At 44.5% G+C, this 22,378-nt stretch overlaps 2 protein-coding genes across 2 annotated transcripts in view; one reads left to right on the plus strand and one right to left on the minus strand.

The window, feature by feature from the left end:
- The window catches only part of TTC13 (tetratricopeptide repeat domain 13), a gene marked incomplete at its 3' end in the record, with an annotated part of 67,958 nt that extends 58,170 nt beyond the window's left edge, over positions 1 to 9,788 (minus strand). The window contains exon 1 of the mRNA XM_007466995.1: positions 9,468 to 9,788. Within this exon, the coding sequence (XP_007467057.1) occupies positions 9,468 to 9,747 (280 nt within the window). The remainder of the gene's footprint in view (positions 1 to 9,467) is intronic.
- Positions 9,789 to 10,022: 234 nt separating this feature from the next.
- On the plus strand, positions 10,023 to 21,579 carry ARV1 (ARV1 fatty acid homeostasis modulator). The gene is given in 6 exon segments (XM_007466983.1): positions 10,023 to 10,232; positions 14,674 to 14,793; positions 17,375 to 17,528; positions 20,201 to 20,425; positions 21,439 to 21,553; positions 21,555 to 21,579. Coding segments are annotated over 6 exon segments (849 nt in total).
- The last annotated feature ends 799 nt before the right edge of the window (positions 21,580 to 22,378 follow it).

Here is a 22,378-nt window from a genome sequence, read left to right on the forward strand (position 1 = left end):
ATGTAATTAATTAGTTCTGCAGCAAAGTAACAGAGGGGCTCAGAGCACAGGCTGTGGTGCCAGACTGACTCAGATTAGATGCCTAACTGGCTCTTTGACTTTGGGCAAGTCCTTTAATTTCTCCTAGCCTCAGATTCCTCATCTGTAAAACAGGAGTAACTACCACCACACACCCTCTTAGGGCAACTGTGAGGAACAGACATAATATCCACCGTTCACAGAATGATTGTTAAATGTTAGTATATACATCTAGGCTAAAATTGCTGGGGTTTTCTTGTAAATTTCTTCTTCCTGCTTTCCTGAAGTTTATTTTGGCCTTCACAGTACTTTACAGCTTTCAAAATACTTTCACAGACATTATTTCTTTTGGTCCTCCATCCTCTGAGGCTGGTGGAACATACCTCGGGTTCATTGTACACGTGGGGAATGATGCTCAATGTTAATGGACGCGTTTAAGGTCACAAAAATGAAGAAACAATGAAGCGAAGATTCGCCACAGATGCGCTCTAGGACACCCCATCGATAGGGGCACACGGCACATTTGTCACCGCTCATTCTGCCAAAGCGGGGTCCTGGTAATAGTCTACTACAGCAATGCCATCCAACTTCTTTCTTCTCCCCCTCAACCTTACACACAGCTGACTTTAAGAAGAGCATCTGGGCTTCCCTGGTGGCGCAGTGGTTGAGAGTCCGCCTGCCGATGCAGGGGATGCGGGTTCGTGCCCCGGTCCGGGAAGATCCCACGTGCCGCGGAGCAGCTGGGCCCGTGAGCCATGGCCGCTGGGCCTGCGCGTCCGGAGCCCGTGCTCCGCAACGGGAGAGGCCACAACAGTGAGAGGCCCGCGTACCGCAAAAAAAAAAAAAAAAAAAAAAAAAAAAAAGAAGAGCATCTTTGGTGGAGAGACAGGAGCTGACTGTAGGACACTGAGACAGTGTATAGTGTATATAAACATCTTCTTTGAGGAATTCTGCTGTAAAAGGGGACAGAGAGATGAGGTGGTGGCTGGAAGGACTCGGTGGTCCCGTCTTTGTTGCCTGTTTTTTCGAGATGGGCGCTGCACCAGGCAGAAGCCACGAGTGCTCCAAGGAGACGGGACCGCAGGCAAAGGCTATCAGTACAGCTGCGGGCGGGCTGACAGCTAGAACGGTGGGAAAGCGTGGAAGTTCTCAAATAAGAGGAGAGCATTGCCTCCTGCTGAGGAGAGGCGGTGTTACTGCAAAGAGCATGCGTGTGTCACACATTCCTGTCCTGCAAGGGAAAGCTGACTGAAAGCTTGCGTTTCCCCGAAGGAAAATGTTTCATAAGGAATTCCACAGCTGCTTCTGTGCTCATCACTTGACCATCTGGCTCTAGGTATAACAGACGGTGGGCCAGGTTCACCTGAACACAAGGATGACTGGGCTTTTCCCATGTAGGAGCCAGAACTTGGAAGTCAGGTGCCACATATTTATCGACAATTCTGGTCCCAGGTGTAGGGTAACCCGGGAAGAGCAGACCGCATTACCGTGGCTGGAGGAGCTCCCTGAAGGTCAAACAGGTGCTACACGGCATCAACTTGTAGTGCCTTTGCTTTTTTTTTTTTGTCAATAACTGGACTTTAATGAGTAATTCTGGTAAAAGCGTTTTTGCACAGATATGCAGGTATAAAACACATATAAAAAATGAACAAAAAGATTCCTTCTCTCCTTAAATACATCTTAGAACAGCCATGACTAAGTTTAACGTGATATATATTTCAGAGCTTAAAACCCAAGAAACTTTGCTTTTATCAGTTTCTGCATTTGTAAGACAACCACTGTTGAGGGTGAAGCTAGGTCCCCCTGAAACCGAGCTGCCCTGTCAAGTTTATGATTAACCTTTCTATCCAAGACTTTATTCTCTTTCTTATCCTGCTCCCTGTTCCCCCTCAAGATTGAGGAGTATCAAAGAAAAGGTGGGGGGGAGGGTTGACCCCTGCAGGGTCCTCCCGGGTACCAAAGCCCCTCCATGTCACCTGTTCCTTGTTTGTGGGAAAAGGCTTTAGTCTCCTAGGTCTTCCCTGAGTTCCAAAGAGCAGACTCAAGCAGTTACCAATTAGGGAAGTGAGGGAATGCAGAATCTAAGGGACAAAGGTCAAGCAAGAAACGTAATGGTAGCTTAAACAGTTCAGCGACAGAAGTCCTAGTTCCTCCTAAAGGACAACAACCTTGGAGTTGTTCTGCAGAAACTAAGACCCCACCCAGGTGGAGGACGGTGACAACCTGCTGATCACAAGCCTGTAGATCCCAGACTGGTTGGAACCAGAAGCTTGATGATTAAGATCCCCAAAACATCACCTTATTTCCTCACCACCAAGCAATCAGAAGGAAGTGCACAGGCTACAACTCTCACCCCAAATGTTGCCTTTAAAACCCTTCCCTGAAAGCCATCGGGGAGTTTGGACTTTCTGAGCATAAGCTGCCAGCCCTCCTGGCTTGGCGCCCTGCAAATAATCATTGAACTTTCCTTCACCACAGCCCGGTGTCGGCAGACTGGCTTTGCGGTGCTGTGGGAGTGCAGACTCAAGTTCGGTTCAGTAACAAGGACGTTGTAGATTACCTTGCTGGATGGTCCCAGGTGGTACTTTTCCTTTAGAATATAATAACAGGAAAAGTCATAACAGCGAAAATTCTCCTCTGAAGAATTTATATGCTTCTTTTGCTCTAATAAAATACTATTCATCAGTGCCTGAGATGTGTAAGGTATCATAAAACAACTTGAAAATAGAGGCCACCCACTGAGAATTAGATTATAAAGTCAACATATAACTAGTGCTCTAGAACAAGGATCTGCAAAAGCCATCTTAAAAGAGACAGAACGGCTTTTTAGCAAAACATGCATGTAATTTGACTGAAGCTGTATTAACTCAGTAAAGTACTTTCAAAGTAAAGTACTTGTAAAGAATGTATAAAACCAAAAGAAAAGGAGTTGGTCAGCTGCACAGAATGGAAAAAGAAGCATGGAAGCAAGTTACGGGGTGCCGATCCAGGAACAGAACAGGATGGCAGGTGCTGCCGCCAGCATACTGGGCAGCGGGCCTTAAACACAAAGGCTGCTCACTTAGTCTGGGGTTATAAACTGCGCTGAAAAGGCGTCGCAGGCTCAGGGTGGCACGCGCTCTTAAGAGCTGAAGACTTTCGCATAAGCCCACACGTACTGTCAAACATCATCAGCTCTACTGGGAAAGCTGAAGCAGATCTAGGCAGTGATGTGAAACCGTTAGAGATAAGGAAACACAGTGTCACTTAGAACACTCCAAACACAGGCAGGAAAAAGTCACAAGAGAAGTCAACTGGTCTTTCGTGCAGAAGTCGTGCCAGGTGGAGGACAGAGGACACAGGATCCCCGGGTATCTGTGTGAAGAACGCCAGCGCCTGAGCAGAGTCCATGCACTGTGCTGGTTCCTGAGGCAGAAATGAAGCCACAGCAAATATTTCCCAATGAAACAAGGGCGACGTAGAATAAGACTTTATTAGCATGCTTAAAAACAGATAGCAGTTATTGATTTGGGGTTCTTTCTGGTTACACGCGTTACTCAGTTTGTGAAAATTTATGGAGCTTTACACTTGTGATGCACACATTTTTCTGCATATGTCATATCTCAATAAAGAGTCAAAATAAAGACAGCAGAAGGAAAATGTTGGAAAGCATTAACCCGAAGTGAAAAGTATTAAAATTCTGTTATTTTAATAAATTTTATACTTATTCTATCTGCAAGATATCAAGCCCAAACAAAAAGAGAAGATGACCTCTTTAAAACACTACACTGTGAAAAGGGGATGCTTTATAAGTTGGTCAGTCAGGCAAGTATCTACTGAGTGCAAAGAAGCCAAGCTGTCTCTACAGGCTGTAAGAGACTCCTTGAAAAGTTTTTATACAGAAAGTACTCTGCCACTTCCTGTAGTCATATGCTCCAGGTAGGTAGGTTTAAAAACCCAGGTCACATATCTTTTGCCCTCATCCAGAGGGCAAAAGAATTAACCTCCGTCACCCAAAGCTGAACACACCTACCAGTGCACAGAAACTTGTAAAAGGTAAATGTAATTCTTAATGACAACGTATCTACAGGATGAAGCTAACGAGTATGCAAACACCATGGGCTACCAGCTTCACAGGGCTCTCACGACAAAGAGCCACCCCTAAATCAGATGACTTTCTGAAAAATGTTGTTCACCCTCACAGTGATCAGTCGTCTGGGCTGGTTGAGGTAACAACACACGGATCTCTTCATCACTCTGTGCCTCAGTCTCTGTGCTCAAAATAAGCTAGCTCCTTTACACTGTCAAATTTACTGTGCATGTCTTGAAAAGATCAGAAGAGATCTGCCACAAAACCGTGTATGATAACTAACGCAGAAAATCAGGGCCAAGGGGAAAAAGGATCAAGCACATACACTAACAGTAAGGGTTACCACAGCTGCCGTAACTGAGCGTAGAAAACTTGGCTCTAAACCTCCCCACAGCCAGAGCAAAAGAGGAAACAGCTCTCATTACAGACGTTTCCCTCTGTTGATTCCTTACCACCTCTGAGACACAGCAGTAATTTAAGGTTGTGAGCATTAAGACCGATTGCGTGTATTTAAATAACCAACCCCTCAGTTAAGAGAGAGACCATAAGTACTGACAATCGCTTGAAGTCTGACTGACTTTGTCAGAAACACAGAGCTAGGTTCACACCTACTTCCTTGTTTCTCTGGCAGTTAAAGCTCCCAAATCGGACAGACACTAATGTTCCGTTCTCCACAGAGAACACTGGGAAAAGGAAATAAACTCAAATCTGGGATTGTTCGTTTCAATAAACTAAAGAAAAGTACTCAGGTTGCCACTGAACTCGACTGAGGCATTAAGCATGAATAGTGCTGATGTCACCAGTTAGATAAAAACGACCACAAAGACACCTAACCTAGGAGCAGACAAAAAACTCTCAAGAAGGCAGTTAAAAAAAAAAGAAAAAAGAAAAACACATAAATTCACTGTTCTTATTGATACATTTTCAAATAAGGAAAACAAAAGTAGTTTTGAAACAAGTACTAGAAATGCATACGTTTGAACTAAAATACAGGTGGACCATCTATAAAGAACACATAAAGACATACTTGATACAGACGAATGCTGCACTGGAATAAGATGCAGCTTAACTTTGGTAGGAAGAGCAGAGGAGAAAAGCTGAATTCTTGAATCAGTGGACAAGTTACAACTTAACTAGACCTTATTTACCAGACCTGTGACATCAGGGGGTCAAGTTAAGATATGGCTAAGCTCTCTCTCTAACTCTCACTCCATCCGGGTCTCTGCTCATGTCACCTTAGCAGAGGCCTTCCCAGGCCACCTCTCAAAGAAGCATCCCCACACCACTCTATTCCTCAAGGCGCTTATCACCAGGCCTACTGCACACTGCTCCTTCCCCCACCAGAACACAGGCTCCACTGAGGAACTCAGCCAACCGTGCTGTAACCCCAGGGTCTACAACACTGAGTAGAATCTAGGAGGCACACAAACAGGTTTTCAGTTAAAGAACAGATCCAGGGACTTCCCTCATGGTCCAGTAGTAAAGAATCTGCCTTGTAATGCAAGGGACGCGGGTTCGATCCCTGATCAGGGAACCAAGATCCCACATGCTGCGGGGTAACTAAGCCCGCGTACCACAACTACTGAGCCCACGTGCAACAACTACTGAGCCCGCGTGTCGCAAACTACAGAGCCCACGCGCCCTGGAGCCTGCGCACCACAACTAGAGACGAGAAAACCCACACGCCATAACTAGAGAGAAGACCACGTACCAGAATGAAGAGCCCACACACCGCAATGAAGGATCCCGCATGCCTCAACAAAGATCCCACGTGCTGCAACTAAGACCCGACAGAGCCGAAGTAAATAAAATTTAAAAATAAATCTCAAAAAAAAAAAAAAAAAAACAGATCCCGTCCCCTCGACAGTTCAAGTATTAAGTTCAATGGAGCATCCTTGCACATAATGTAAACATAAAATTCTAGGACAAGTTACCTAAGACTATAACTTGCAACAAACAAAGCTTAAGGGCATAAGACTTTATCAATTATATTAGTAAGAAATTATACTAACACGCAAATATTACTGATGGGAAGTTTACAAACGGTCGGGAGGCCAGGTTCAAATCCTGGCTCGACTCTCTGTGTGACCATTCTTAACTTCTCTTTGCCTCAGTTTCCCCTTACATGAAATGGAGACAAAACCAGTACCTACTTCAGTGTCAAGTACTGTGCGAAATAAGGATGCAGTGTTGACAAGGATAAACCCGAGGGAAAGAATCAGGGGAAAACTTCTGTTCCTTATTTCTTCCCACAGTTCCAAACTACAAACAGGGCAAAGGTAACAAGGAAAGGAGGGGACATTTACTTTTATTTGAAAAATATGCACATTACAGTGTTCGTGTTTTTAAAAGAGCAAGGTAATTTTCACCACGGGAAAACAGAATATCCGAAGTCTGTGGTTACACATGCTTTTCAAATAAAAAGCAAAATGTAAAAACATGCTAGAGGAGAAAAAGCTGAAGGGAGGCTGGGGAACAGGAAAGCCAGGCTGAGGTCTGTGGCACTGAGATCACCCGTGCTTGTCGTCTGGGCAGCTGGGCCCCCTGAAGCTGCTCCCTGGGGCCTGGATTCCGGCCACTGCCATTTTACTGTCCAGACAGCTCCCACCTGCCGTCCTCTTCGGCCCTACAATCACTGGAGGTTCTGCCTTAAGAGAATACATACGCAGCTCATCTGAAGGTGTGCAGATTCAGACCCATGCAGGCATCAACTCAGTCATTTATACCCAAAAGCAGGCGGAAGGCTTCTGAAAAGTGGCTGTGCAGCCGTGGCTGCCCTCTAAAAAGGGGCTGGCTTGATTTGGATAGGCTTGGGCTGGATGAGCCAGCAGGGAGAGTGATGTAATTAATAAATAGTTGGTGAGGGCAGGGCTTGATTCTGAATAACTGATTAGTTCTGGATCCCAGCACTTGCCTAGACCCTAATGCTGATCATATGGGGACTCTGGATGCAGAGCATGAACCCCTCAGGCTACAATCTGGCTCGCTGTAAATCCTGAATTGCTGTTCTTCCTGGAACAGAGAGGGGCTGAGGCAGGTTTCACTTGCTTCTACCTGGCTGTCTAGGACAAGGAAGGAGAAATAAGAGACAGGTGGGTGAGTTTCTACCACAAAAGAGACGGCTTTTGTCACACACTGCAGCCAGCAAAGCTAAGCGGAACACCTGGAGGCCCAGGTAGCATAAGCAGTTGACCCTGGGAGTCATTTCCTGAGGTGGCCGCAGGAACAGCAAAGCCATTGCAGCACCTGTTGGCAGCCACTGGGACACTCAGGTCAGCCCAGGGAAGGCCATCTGGAAGACGTGTCACCAATTTTCAGCAGCACGTTCTCAATTCTAAACTAAGAAAATAAGTACTACATGGAGGGGATAAAGAGAAAATGGAAACATTTAAATAAATTATGCTTAAAGCCTCATAATACAGTGTTCATCCTCTGAAGCAGAGTACATTAGATAATGGTCTCCATATGTGAGGGGACGGAGAATGAACAGGATTCCTCCAAACGCCCCGGTTCTGACAACCTACATTTATCATGATTTGGGTGAAAAGCATAATACAAGTCAGAGGCGGCTCAAATGAGGACTCTTAACCATTGGCGAAGCCTGATGCTACAAAGTGAAATGAGCCACCTATAGCAATAATATCAATTGATTTCATAATTTGTATCTTTCATCGCCTAGAATCTGGGTCTCCCTTAGCCAGTGAGCATCACATGAATATAGGAGGGAAAGGAAAGGAAGATTTACACACTACCTACTGCATGCTTGTAAATATTACAGATGCTTTTTTCCCTAACTGTAATCACTGAGTGCTTCAGACAAATGCTGTCTGGAGTCTGACCACCTGGGCTCCTCCCATTCCAGCTGGGGGCCCTCAGGAAAGTGATGATTTCACTGTGCCCCAGTTTTCTCCTCTGAGAAAAGGAGCTACCACCCAATGATGTAGTTACCAGCGCTCTGACAGGCTGAAGAGTACTGCCTAACCAACCTAAAGCCGTCACAACGGCACAGGGCACACAGCGAGCACTGCGTACGTGTACGATCGCGATTTCGCATTTCCCTCACGGCATCCTTGTGAAGAAAATAAAACCCTGTAATTAGGGAACAGTGTCTTCAATTTACAGAGGAGGCAATTTTGCAAAGACAGGCAATCAACCTGCTCGGAGTCACAGAAAGTGACAGAGGTAAAAGCCATCCTCTTGCCACTGTGCAGTGCTGGCCATGGCATTCATGCTGTTACCAGCCACGGCTTACTTCAAAATATAGAAGTCACATAGCCCTCGGTGAGCAAGACGTCCTCAAGGAAGTCAGACTGTGCTGAAAGGAAATCAGACTGACTGTGCTAATCTCAACATTTCATCTCAACAAAAAAACACTTATTGTCTTCCCAGGTACACAATGCTAGACTGCTGTCAGGCCATAAAAGCAAGCAGCCAGCTCCTAGTGAGTTAGGTAGACCCGGACGTTTCAAAAGCAAGCCTTAAGGGAACTCACGGAAGGCAAGAGGAAAGGGAAAGGACAAGGGAGGGGATTAAAGAGTAAAAAAGACTCACTACAGACCTTCAAAACGAAACATGTACATATCTACCTTGCCCCTGAGGAATCTGCCCAGGACCTTAAACTGAGGCCAATAGCGCCCAATCTTAATGAATGAACTGGCCCAGTTCCCACACACACACACACACACACACACACACAGCTCTGACGTACACAGGCCCGCAGGGCCCTTTTGACTCTCTGGGAGACACCTGACAGATCACAGGTCAACCTTAAATCACCTGGGAGCAAGATGTCAATGAACAGATTAAATGGGGTTACTCTTCTGTTCCCTCCTTTCTTCCCAGGGATCACATTTTTACAGGCTATGTTTGATACAATACGTCAATCGGGAGGTCAGGAAACCTGATTTCCAGGCCTAAGATAGGCCAGACAGCCCCGCTCCGGGCGCGGGTCCGGTCCTTTTTGTCCGTCGGTCCCTCCCTCGCTCCCACAGCACCCGCGGGGGCCAGAGCAGGGACTGGGGCTGCCCCGGGCCACCTGCCATCTCCTCCTCCACCCTCACCAAAGTTGCCAGGGCTGCAGAGAGGCCGCCCTGGCCTCGGGGACATGCTGTCAGCTCTTTTCACTATTCACCGGCCTCCCCACGGCGGCCTCGGGAGGAGGGCGCGCAGCGGCGTGGGTGTGAGCGGCGGGAAGCGGCCCCGGCCTGACACTTCGCGGAGCCGGCTCCCGCAGGGGCACACGCCGCGGCCGGTGCCGGCGAGGCCCGGGCGGCCCACACATCGGCCCCGGGGCCCGCAGCCCCCGGACCCGCCGCGCCGGCGCTCCGCGGCAACCCGGACGCCCGCCCGCCGGCCGCCGCCGCCGCCGCCGCCCACTCACCGCCGCACTCGGCAGAGTACTGGTCCCCCCAGTCCCCGGACTGCGGGCTGCAGCCGCCGCCCGCCGGGGCCTCCTGCTGCTGCCGGTGCTGCAGCTCCTGCTTGAGCAGGGACAGCGGCGAGTAGTGCACGGTGGCTAGGGCGCCTGGTCGCGGCCCGCTGGACAGAACCCCCAGCAGCAGCAGCAGCAGCAGCAGCAGCACCAAGACTCGCCGGGCGGCGCCCGCGGCGGCCACAGCGCCGCCCCAGCAGCCGCAGCACCAGCAGCCGGCAGGTGCCATCTTCCTTCAGGGCGCATGTGCGGCGGCCCTCGCCGCGCGCTGCCGCCTCCCAGCCTGAACCTGTGGCTGGCAGGTGGGCCGTGGCGAGGGGGCGGGAGAAGGGGAGTGGCAACGCCTCCTGGGAGTTGTAGTCCCAGCTCAGCCAGCCTGCGAGCCCCTTTTCAGTGCTGGGACTGTGAGTCCCGGTAAGCACCGCGCGGCGCAAGGCTTCCGGTCTGGCGTCTGACGTCTTCCCCACCACTGAATCGGAAGTTCTGGCCCGCAGTTGCGTGGAAATGAGCACTGATGGGCGGAGTGGGCTTCGGCCCGGCAAGGGGAACACCGAAGGGGTGACAGCTGGAAAGGCGAAGACGGATGGAGTGGCAGTGACTCCTACTACTGCTGCTGCCTCGGCCTCCTGCCAGTACAGGTGCATCGAATGCAACCAAGAGGCCAAGGAGTTGTACCGAGACTACAGCCACGGCGTGCTGAAGATAACCATCTGTGTGAGTTGTCAGGTGTGGGCTGTCCTTGGGGAAGAAATGGCGCAGCGAGGTTTGGGAACCGCGAGAGCCCATGGTACCTCTACCAGATTTTTAGGGTGATAAAAATAAAAAACCAACGAGTTTCAGGGTCCTCTAATACAGACTTCAGTTCGATGCTTGACATTCCCGTTCCTGCTCAGTAGAACCTTTGCATGAATCCCTATAGTGGTAGAGAAGTCATATCCTACAGCGCTTTTCTCATGCCGGTCACGTTTGCTGCTCCAGGCGAACGAATCCTCGGACGGAGATGGATGCAGGTGTTGTGCGTAGAAATTTAAAGATCGGATTAGGGTGACATTTAGGCCCACGCCAAAGCTATTTCATTCTTATTCTCCCTTTGATAGACAGATGTTACCATCTTTACACTTCATAACCTATAGTAAATTCTCCTAGAATACTTTTTCAAGCTTCATCCATTGTGGTTTTTGCATGTAGAGTATTATGTGCAAAGTACGATGCTAGACGTTGGTTATATAAAAACCAAAAATGAGGAAGTAAAAATTCTCTGCCTGGAACAGTCTTCTCTCAGGTATCTGTGTGGCTCATTCCCTCACCTCCTTCAAGGACTTTTCTCGAATATCTTACAGAGAGGCCTACTCTGACCACCCTATTAAAAATGATGAGCCCCCCTTCAAGGCTGGTATACCTTATCACCCTTCCCTGCTTATCTTTCTCCATAGTACCTATCATCTTCTAATATTGTATATAATCGACTTTATTATTTATTGCCTGTCTCCTCCCACTGGAATGTAAGCGACACAAGGACAGAGATTGTGTATATTTTATTCATTAATGTAGTTGGACCACCCAGGACAGTGTCTGACACATAGTAGGTATTAAATAAATATTTGTTGAATGAGTGAACCATTTTTAGGTTTTTTTAGATGATCATATCCTAGGCCATCCCGGTGTGAGAGAACAGTAAGTTATATGTGGTCTAAACTTAATGGCTTTGGACTTGTCCAATTAAATGGCCCGTCTAAAAGACGACAGCCACGTAACTGTGAATATAGTTTGTCCAAAGAGAAGCTAGTAAATGCCTATGCATTTTAGTTAGCAGTGATTTGTAATATAATCTGTATTTTTAAAAAAATATTGGCATTAAGCTAACAACAACAAAATCCCTGTTCAAATCATCAGACGCTGGCTTCTCTATACCTTTACTTATGTAAAGAGAAAATAATTATTGGATAGCTGTTTAGGTCAACAGCTATACTCTCCCCCACTTTTTTCCCCCAGACATTGCACTTTCTCACCCAGGAGACAGATTTTAGAGTAATATTTGGAATACTGAATGGTGGTACTGTACATTATGGATTATTGTACACAGTCATTCCCTAATGAAACAGAGTAGGTAGCATCCTAGTTTATATCATGCTAATGCTTAATGATATGCATGATTGCATTACTCAGAAAAATCATTCATGTGATGGCAGACTCTGAAAATTAAACCATAAAATAATTAACTTTGTAAAGGCAATCCAAGTCCTGGGATTAAAAGTAAAAAGTTTTTAGACATCAGGCTATTTGTTGTGAAAAAATATACAAAGTTTCTAAATATACAAAGTTACCGGTTACAGCCGGTATACAAAGTTACCGATTACAGCCGGTAACTTATAGGTACTTTGGTCTCTTCTCTGCTGTATTTGGAGTCAGCAGTATACTCAGCCTGATCTCCTACCAATATTTTTCATTCTAATCTCCCTTCCCTTTGCTCTTCTTGCTTTTTCCTGCCATTCCTCCCAGCTTGCTTATCTGTGTTTCTCTAACTTTCTTCTAATGGAAGCATGTCCCTTGCTTTTAGTCACTCTCTCTGCTTCAGCGCTTCACGATTTATTATAGTTATATTAAAGATATTGTACTTTTAATATCCTGAGGAGCCTGGCCTATTTTAAGTGCTCAGATATTTGCTAAATCCATTATGGTAACAAAACAAAACAAAACAAGACTCCTTTGAGACTGTCTCAAGTTTTAGTTCTGTTTGGGACAACAAGATGCAGCTTTCACCCCTGGGTGCTGGGTGCAAAGATGAATAAGACAGCACTGCCCTCACAGGTTCCACTTCTCAGATATGTGTTTGCTTATTGTGGAGCTAAAATTTGAGGATGAGTGGGGAAGCAGTTAGTCCTGGAGATGATGGGAAGGAAGAAGCAGCAAGAATATTCTTGAAAAAGAATGGCCAATTTATATTCTGAAAGAGATGTGATTCATTATAGAATTAGAGAACATAGCAGCAGAAACTAAGCCATATCCATGTTAAAACTCAGCTGGTGGCAGCAGTATTTCAGTTCCCAGGGTGTGCACGGTCCCTGTGCTGTCGGGATTTCTTAGAGGACAGCTTTCTCTTTCAGGATACTTGTCTGTTGAGTAATAAATGATACGGAATAGAACAATCTCGCCAGAATAAGAAAACATTTCTACCACATTTAGCTATCTCCCAATCGGATGTTTTACCACATTTGTTTGTTTTGTGCATGTGTGTGTGGTTTGACTCATTACATTCAAGGTGAAGGAAGCACTCAAGGGAAAAGCAAATAACAGAAGCAGAACAAGGAAAAAATTTGGCCTAAACTGATAGGGAGGGAACCAGCAGACTTTAAGGAATTCTCAAGGTTTCTAAAATACTCAGCATGTTGGGAAGGGGAGATGGGCATAGCACATAGCATGTCCCATGATACCAGCAGCTGCCTCTTCTGTTTGGGTTCATGTCACCCTGTGCTCATTCCATTGTAGCACTTACAGTAGCATGTTTATTTGACTTCCCCTTCTAAACTGTAAGGTCCTTGAGGGTAGAGCCTGTGTCTCAAGGAAAGTATCTAGCACTGTGGAAGTGCCTGGTCCATAGACATGGCTAAGTAAAGAGAGCTGTTATGAGTGTAATAGGCACTCCAAACACGTATGTCAGACAAATGATTGCAAAAGGAGTAACTACGCTGCTGTGTCTCCTGCTGCTGGTTTCTGCCTACCTCCTTCTAAAAAATGTCCAAATCCCATCTTAGACTTGTGATGCTGTCAGAAGATGGGTTTTAGGGAACCTTTAAAGGACAAAGAGAGGATCCCTGACCAGTCTGCAGTTTCATTTTAAAGTAAAGTAGCATCTCTGGTCTTCCATCCTCACTTGTATAAAGAGAGGAAGTGTTCTCCACATGAGTAGCACAGGGAGAGGTTCTAGAAAACAGCTCTGTCATGTATATAGAATTTCTGATTCTGTGGCTTCTGTTTAGATACTGGCTTACTCTTTGCTCAGTTAAAAAGCCTAACCTCTTAAACCTCAGATCTGTTAGGTGGATTTAAACTCGGAGTAATGGCACGTCTCCCTTCATTGGTTCACCTGATGACTAGACAGACATACACACTTCTTGTAATGACATGAGTGAAGTGGGGAAGCCTTAAATTGGAATTGAATCTAACTTTGTGACATTGGGAAGGCAGGGTTCATATTCTTCAACGCACTCCATTCTTCTTCTAGCCCTTTGATATAATTAAAAGGCCATCCTGGTATGTTTGCATATCCATCACTTCTTCTATTTCTATTTTATCCCCTCAGAGTTTCAAAATGTTTTGTGTTTCAATTGTAGCCATTAGTTTATGCAGTGAATAGGACGCTTGATGCAACCTTGTAGCTAATACTCTTTCAAATGCCATTTGTAAACAGCTTGTTCTCCTATACCTGCATTTTATATGTTCTGATGGTATTGGGATTTCATAACATTGTAATCACGTGTCCAAAAAATAAAATAAAAAAGCCCTTTAATAGGAATGGCTGAGAGCCCAGGGAGCCTTGATTTGGGCAACTCAGAATCAGGCGGCACAACCCCGTTCCTTGCATACAGCCAGCGTTCTCCAGTGTCTACTGTGGTAGAGAAGGACCATTTTCTTGCCATGTTCTCCATGGAGAGAAAGACGGGCTTCTCTTGGTATGTGCCACCCGAGGATTCCTACCTGCCTGGAGCTCTCAGAAGCTCTGGGTGCAGGGTTACTTTTCTGAACCCTGTTCTCCAAATCATGTTTCAAGAACCACAAATTGGGGCCATCTAGCCAACAGGCAATGAAAGTACATTATCAACTTACTTATTTTATAATAATTCCTACAAATTGAAAGTAGCGTGCTCTGAGATACTTTCCTGCCTAAAATCAGTCTTTAAATCAAATATCTTTTGGGTCTTCTTAAATATGAGATTAGAAGATTAATATTTTTAGCCTAGAAGATTATATTTAGGCGTTTCTGAAACCAGGTCTTATGCAGATGAACATCTTGTATCTGAATGGAAGTTTATTTAAATAAATGCTGATGTAACCTTATTGCCCTACAAATCCAAAATAGACTCCACTGTTTTGAAATCCTTTAAGATTTCAGAATGTATGAATATGTTTATTCTAATATTGTCTTGCATTATTTCAGAAATCCTGCCAGAAACCTGTAGACAAATATATCGAGTATGATCCTGTTATCATCTTGATTAATGCTATTTTATGCAGAGCCCAGGCCTACAGGCATATTCTTTTCAATACCAAAATAAATGTAAGTTGTTATAATTTTTTTCTTTTCTAATTTTACTGGATGATTTTGCATTTTTAAATAATAGTATCAACAATTTTGAACAGAATTAAAGAATATTATTTAAACAAAGAAATTCTGACAAGAGTGGGTCTTCTATCTCAACGTCTGGAAATTTCTAGAAATAGCAGGCACTGCTTTTTAAAAAAGTGTACAGTGTTTAGTGTATATTTAAGAATACGGTCACTAGCAGGAAGTTGACAAACCATAATCTGGATTGCCTTTTAGTAGGTTACCTTTTGAAACAGACATCAATAATTTTGAACAGAATAAAATTAAATATAACCTGGTAGGGAGAGAATTATACCTAAAAGAAATAAGCAAACACTGAAAGAAAAAGATTTAAAAACATAACTTATTGCATGTTGTACTCTGCTGTTCAGGGAACACATGAGGTGAAAAATCAAAAAGTCCTAATATATGAAGTTGGATTTTTTTTTTTTTTTTTTTGAAATATACATTTAATGTACTGACTTGTGAACTCTTTTAATAGTTTGGCTAGGGTTGACAAATAAAATACAGGACACCCAATTAAACTTGGAAGTCAGATAAACAATAAATAATTTTTTAGCATATGTCCTAAGTATTGCATGGAACATACATACACAAAAAAGGTATTTGCTGTTTATCTAAAATGCATATTTAACTGGGTGTCCTGTATTTTTCTTTGCCGAATCTGGCACCCCTAATTTTGGGCTAACAGGGACAGTAACAGTGTAATTTATTTTCCCTGTGCCTCCTCCCCCAAGTTAAACAGCCCAGGCAGTGTTTATATTAGTAATATAATTGAGTCTCAAACCTTGCTACACATTAGAACCACCTGGGGGAGATGGAGGGGACGGCAGTTAATTCTTCCAAGCTGAGGCCTCACCCAGAACCAGTTATATGCGAATCTTTGGGGATGGGATCCAGGAAAGAGTATTTCTACAACTCCCTGGGCAATTCCAGAGCGCAGCCAGGAGCGCCAGTGCGCCAGCTGGAGGAGCCTGAGGAGCTCACCCCGCGCTCGTCCCTGGACCACATTGAGTTTGCACACACACTTTCTCTTCCCCACTTTATATTGATAAATGTCAACCCATGGGAGAAATATATGGAACAAAGCCACTTCTTGTTGCCTAGCATTTTCTGTTTTTACCAAAATTTCAGCCTCTTGAAAACTTCCAGCTTTTAATTGCTTTCGCTATTTTCATTTATACTCATCCAAGCTAGGGGCACTTTTTAAGAAATTCATGTTCAGACTAATGGTTTCTTCGGAGGAATCATGAAGTCTTCAGGTTGAACCTCTTCTCTTATTGCTGCTTCCATCCCTCCTGAATCACATAAATTCTTGCTGGATTCCATGTATCAGACGAATGTTGAAAATATAATGGAGGGTGAACTCCTATTTAAAGCAGTGATTCTTAACCAGGGGTGCACATAAGAATTCACCCTCTGGGTGTGGAGAAAAGGGAACCCTCTTGCACTGTTGGTGGGAATGTAAATTGATACAGCCACTATGGAGAATAGTATGGAGGTTCCTTAAAAAACTAAACATAGAGCTACCATATGACCCAGCAATCCCACTCCTGGGCATTTACCCTGAGAAAACCATAATTCAAAAAGACACAGGCACCCCAATGTTCATTGCAGCACTACTTACAGTAGCCAGGTCATGGAAGCATCCTAAATGCCCATCGACAGATGAATGGATAAAGGAGATGTGGCACATATATACAATGGAATATTACTCAGCCATAAAAAGGAACGAAAGTGAGCTATTTGTAGTGAGGTGGATGGACCTAGAGTCTGTCATACAGAGTGAAGTAAGTCAGAAAGAGAAAAACAAATACCGTATGCTAACACATATATATGGAATTTAAGGGAAAAAAAAAAGGTTATGAAGAACCTCGGGGCCAGACAGGAATAAAGATGGCAGATGTAGAGAATGGACTTGAGGACACGGGGAGGGGGAAGGGTAAGCTGGGACAAACTGAGAGAGTGGCATGGACTTATATATACACTACCAAATGTAAAATAGATAGCTAGTGGGAAGCAGCTGCATAGCACAGGGAGATCAGCTCGGTGCTTTGTGACCACCTAGAGGGGTGGGATAGGGAGGGAGGGAGACGCAAGAGGGAGGGGATATGGGGACATATGTATATGTATAGCTGATTCACTTTGTTATAAAGCAGAAACTAACACACCACTGTAAAGCAATTATACTCCAATAAAGATGTTAAAAAAAAAAATTCACCCTCTGCCTGGAACTGTTTCAAAATATGCATGCCTAGGATTTACTTCCACAGATTCTGAATCAGGACTGGGGTGTAGACATTTGTGTTTCGAAAACTCTCCCCATGTGATGCTTCTGCTGAACATTGCTGATTAAGAACTACTGGTTACAGACTGAATACAGTTGGCATTTAATTGGGCAGTTCAGAGTTTGACAAGCTACTAGGTGGGACATCCTTCAAAAACCACAGAAGTTAGCTCTGTCTGTGCCTATTGGTGTTAAGTACAGTTGTTTCTTTACCTGACTGAATGGCAATGTCTTTTTGACTACCAGATGCATGGAAAACTCTGCGTGTTTTGTTTGCTTTGTGAAGCGTACCTGAGATGGTGGCAGCTTCAAGATTCGAGCCGGAGCATTGATCCTGACGACTTTATCAGATATGCTAAAGAGTGGGATTTCTATAGAATGTTTGCAATTGCTTCTCTAGGTAGGAAGAAGCCATGCTTTCTATTCTTAGTTGACCTAACATTTTGATTTTAAAATTAAGGTGTGTGGGCTTAATCACTGGTAAAGAGGAGCTAGTCAGAAGACTTGAGACTAAATTTTCAGCTGTACCACTAATCTGCTAGGTGAGTTTGTATAAATCACCTGCTTTCTTACTTTTTGTTACCACACATATGGCATGGAAATAGTTATGCTTATCAGATCAGAGTGTTTCATAAAGTATTTTGAGACAGTATTTTTAGTAAAATTCTTCAGTTTAAGTTCTGATTATCCAATCTGAAGATTGCCTGAATCTCATCTTTATTAAAACAGATTGATAATTGCCAGGCATTATTCAATGTATTATACTGACTGCATTGTATTAATGCAATGTATTTAATAGGGGAAACTTGTTATTTATCTGGCTGCATGCAGGGAAGGGGCTACTCCCCCAAATTCTTTAAGTTCTGAAATGGCTTTTCTTCAGAATTTGTATTTGTGACTTAGGTCAGAATTGGGTTGAATTAATTTGTGACTATTTTATTACGTACCGGTTTCCATGCTTTTCTGCTTCTAAAATCTTTTCATTATACTGAAATATTATTTTAGTAATATTGTCTCCAGCCCACTCCAATGTCATATTTCTGGACTGTGTGTCCTCTTTTGTCCCTTTTTCTTCTCAGTCTGCCCTTACTCCCTCGGCCCAGTGGTTTTAAAATTCATCCAGTCCCAGGGGTTTTAAAATTCATCTATATGCCGAGAATTCCCAAATGTACGTAATAATATTAAAAACATCCTTGAACACATCACCTAAACCAAGAACCAGAACCTAATATAATTTTAAGCTTTAAAGCAAAGCCTCTTAGAATTGCTATAGATAAACTGCTTTATGTCCATAATTTCTAAAAAACAAACCAGGCTTGTTTCCAAATAGTTTGGAATTTCTGTAGCACCGACTCTAGAGTGGCTATTTTGACACTTGATCAGAAATTTTTCTCTACTGTTACTTAACTTTTTTACGTGTCTTAATCTAGTCCCTAGTTAGGTTTCAAATCCCTAAAACAACTTATAAAGAATATTTTACACAAATACAGTATTTTACAACTTAAACACTGTTTTTACGGTATTATCAACTCAGTTTTCACAACCATCCTCTTCGGTGGGTAGATGAGGGCTCCCTATCCGCAGCTGTGGAAGCACAGGAACAGGAAGGGCAAATGGTTTGCCCTAAGTCCCCCCGCAGGTCACGTCAGCGCAGAGCCAGGGGAAGGTCTCCTGGTGCCCTGTCTCCCATTTCCTCCACCGCCACTCCTACTGAAGCCACCTGATCACGAATGCCTTAAGTACTGGGGGCTCTCCAACATCTGCCTTGTGAAGGACTGTGCAGAGCCCAAAGGCAGCTGCAGTTCCCTGAGTCTCCCAAGTTCTAAGCTAGAAAGCTGTGGAGGGTGACCTAGTCAGCCCTCCTGTCCAGTGCAAGAAACCCTTCTCTCTAGATTCCTGCAAGAGGGTTTGAGTATCCCCAGTGACAGGAGACAACCCACCATCGTTAGATGGTTCTTGTTGTTAGGGAGTTCTTTATTATTATTATTATTATTATTATTATTGGTCCAAAACCCAGGCTGTATGATCTGCCTGTTTGAACAGATCCTTGCAGTTGACAAGCCCTTCAGTCGTTCTGAGGTAGTGTGTCTCTCCTGAAGAATATATCAAATTTCATGTGGGCTAACCATCCTAAATTATGTTTATCGATCCTAATCACCTATATTTGGAACCTCTTTATTTTGGCTAGATTCAGTTATAAAACATTTTAGAAAGAATAGAGTTGTTTCTCCTGTAATATGATACATGTGTTCCAGAAAAACCTGATCCTGCAGAAACCTAAATAACACAGCTTATAGAAGGTAGAATTAGGGACGGACCATTCAAAATGCATGCAGCTGGGTAATCAGAGCACTAACAATCTTAATAAAAAGAATAATGCAGTTAAAAGAAATGTTAAATTCCTAGTTGATGGGAACAGAACAGATCGTGCCCTATTCTGACTGTGGGACACCAGGGGAGCCATCGCTTCTTCTAGTCTGGACTCTGTCTCTGAATGCTTTCTGGAAGGATATGGAATTACACTCCAAAAGTTTGTTAAAATGAATAAGGGAAGTTTTAAATTTAGCAAACAGCATATTCAAAATCGTACGGCTAATAGGCACTCAATAAATAGTAGAAGAATGAACCACGGAAAACTTCATATGTACTTCCTAGGCTGGGTCCCATCTTTCAGATTTAAAAGCGTCCGTTCTCCTGTCTGTTCCTTCTGTGGAGACCGCTAGGACTAAAGCTGTTGAAACAACCTTACTCCCTAAAGGAACTCGAGAATGTTGATGATTACAGTTCTTATGGAGTTACTCTCTCTCCAGAGGATGATGAGTATTTCATGAAAGAATTATTGAAATATGTTTCTGAAATCGTACAGGATTTGACACAAGAGACAGGGGTTTATTTTAAAAAAAAAAAGGAAGAAAGGAAGAAAAGGGGACAAAAAAGAAAATTTGATCTTGATAAAGCATTTCTTTTGTGGTCAGCTGATAGGCTCCATTTTGGAATTGTAGGTTATTTGCTTCTAGGGGGCTCTGGTTTGGATTGGGACATTCATATCTTTATTTTTCATTTCCTCCTTAGAACAAACTGCCTATTTTACTGGCATCTTTACTTTCCTGTGGGTAGAACGACCCATAACAGCAAAAAAAACCCTCAACTTCGCTTTGCTGCTGAAAGCGTTGTTATTATCCAGCTACGGAAAACTCCTGCTCATCCCAGCTGTCATCTGGGAACATGACTACACACCCCTGTGCCTCAGACTCATTAAAGTATTTGTCCTTACGTCAAATTTTCAGGCAGTTAGAGGTATGTTTGTGTCTTATTGTTTTCTCAGCTTTCAACCCATCTGAAAGCTTGAAGTCTTGTTTCTATAGAGTAGTTTTGGGTTTTGGTTTTTTTTTTTGCGGTACGCGGGCCTCTCACCGCTGTGGCCTCTCCGTCGCAGAGCACAGGCTCCAGACGTGCAGGCTCAGCGGCCATGGCTCACGGGCCCAGCCGCTCCGTGGCACGTGGGATCTTCCCGGACCGGGGCACGAACCCACGTCCCCTGCATCGGCAGGTGGACTCTCAACCACTGCGCCACCAGGGAAGCCCTATAGAGTAGTTTTTATATAACCTGTTAAACGCTGGAATTCTTCGTGGAATAATCACGATGCCTAACATTTCTATAGTGCCTTACATATAGCACACGTTCGGTATTTGTTCATTTTAACCACATGGTACTCTTTAGTTTTCAAAATGCCTTCTTTATGCATTACATCTATCCCCTGGGGTCTGTAGGGCAGCCATTATTATCTCCACTTTATGACTCGTGGGGACTTGACCAAGGTTACATGGCCGGCAGTTATCAAGCCAGGGTAGGGTGCCAGCCTGCCTCCCAGCTCAGGACAGTTCAAGGAAGGGGTAAGCAGCCCTGTGTGTCTTCCTTTTTCCCACACATTGTGAGAAGTGCTATTTTAAATGGACCTATTATCGGATACTTCATATAATGTTTATCATCTTGTAAACTATAAAACCAAGAGTAGCAATTTTTTTCTGTTACTCTCTTTATAACCTTAGAATCTTTCATTTTCCTGTGTAATATTCATGGGAATCCGTGTCTTGATGCAAGCAGGAGAAGCTCAGTGTTTTTGTTATAAGCAGGTGCTTTGGTTCTCTCAGAAGGTTTGCAGATGGAAAAGTAACAGCATAGATTAATAAGAACAGATTTTCTAAAAACAGCTTTACAAAACAACTCCATTCACACTACCACATAATTTACATGCCAATATCATTTAATTAAACTCTTAAGAACTTATCAGTTGCCTTCTCTTTTTCAGTGACCCTAAACGTCAACCGCAAGCTCTCCTTTCTGGCCATCTTGAGTGGCTTACTGGTGGAGAGCGCCATGGTCTACCTCTTCCAGAGGATGGCATGGGCTGTTGGAAGTGACTGCCATCTATAAATCTCAAGACTTTTGAAGAGGTACAGAGAGCATCTCTCAGTGTTCATGCACGCAGACACGTGTCCTCCTCAAACTAGACAGATGTGGTCGCAGAATACATCCCCCACCCCCCGGCACCCGGGTGCCTCGAGGTCACCGCCATCTCCCTCGGGGTCTTCAGGGTCCTGCACTCTGGTTCTTTTGTCATCCACAGTGACATCAATAGCTATGTTTTTGTTGCTTCTGGGGCCCTGTTCTCACAGTTCTGTAACACCTTCCCTCCAACGCACTCCTCCTAAGACCTTGGACTCCGGAATCTGTCCCGCCAACAGCGGTCTCCCGCCCTTTCCAACCATTCCACTCCCTCCCTCCCATGACCCCTGCCTTTGCTGCCTTCTGTACCTCTCTTCCCTAAGCCTCTCACTTTCCTCTACCTCTCACCTCCCTTGCCTCTCTTTTGACTGTGCTTGGAACCTAGAGGCAGCTGTTGCCTTATCCTCTGTTAGTCCCTGGAAACGAGCCAGCTTCCCACCCTTCTGTCAGCGCCCCCGTTAGAGCTCTTGGGGTGAGTCCACCAGCGTTTCCTCTGTGAAGCCTGGCAGGCGGTCCCTGTGTCTGCACAGAGCACGGCCGCGTGGCTGCTCCTGTCTCGAGGGCACCTCTAGGGACCCAACACACACACACACAGCGGCCTTAGAGCAGTTCTGAAGTCTTCCCGCGCTCCCTCCTTCCGCGTCTGCTGTCACTTTGCTGAGAATTGAGACTTACCAACTCCTTGGGTGTCCCCCTCCGTTCCGGAACTTGTTTGGCGTCTGCCTTCTTTCCTCCTCCCCGCA

Source organism: Lipotes vexillifer, unplaced genomic scaffold, assembly GCF_000442215.2.
Source record: "Lipotes vexillifer unplaced genomic scaffold, Lipotes_vexillifer_v1.1 scaffold410, whole genome shotgun sequence".
NCBI classification, from domain to species: domain Eukaryota; kingdom Metazoa; phylum Chordata; class Mammalia; order Artiodactyla; family Lipotidae; genus Lipotes; species Lipotes vexillifer.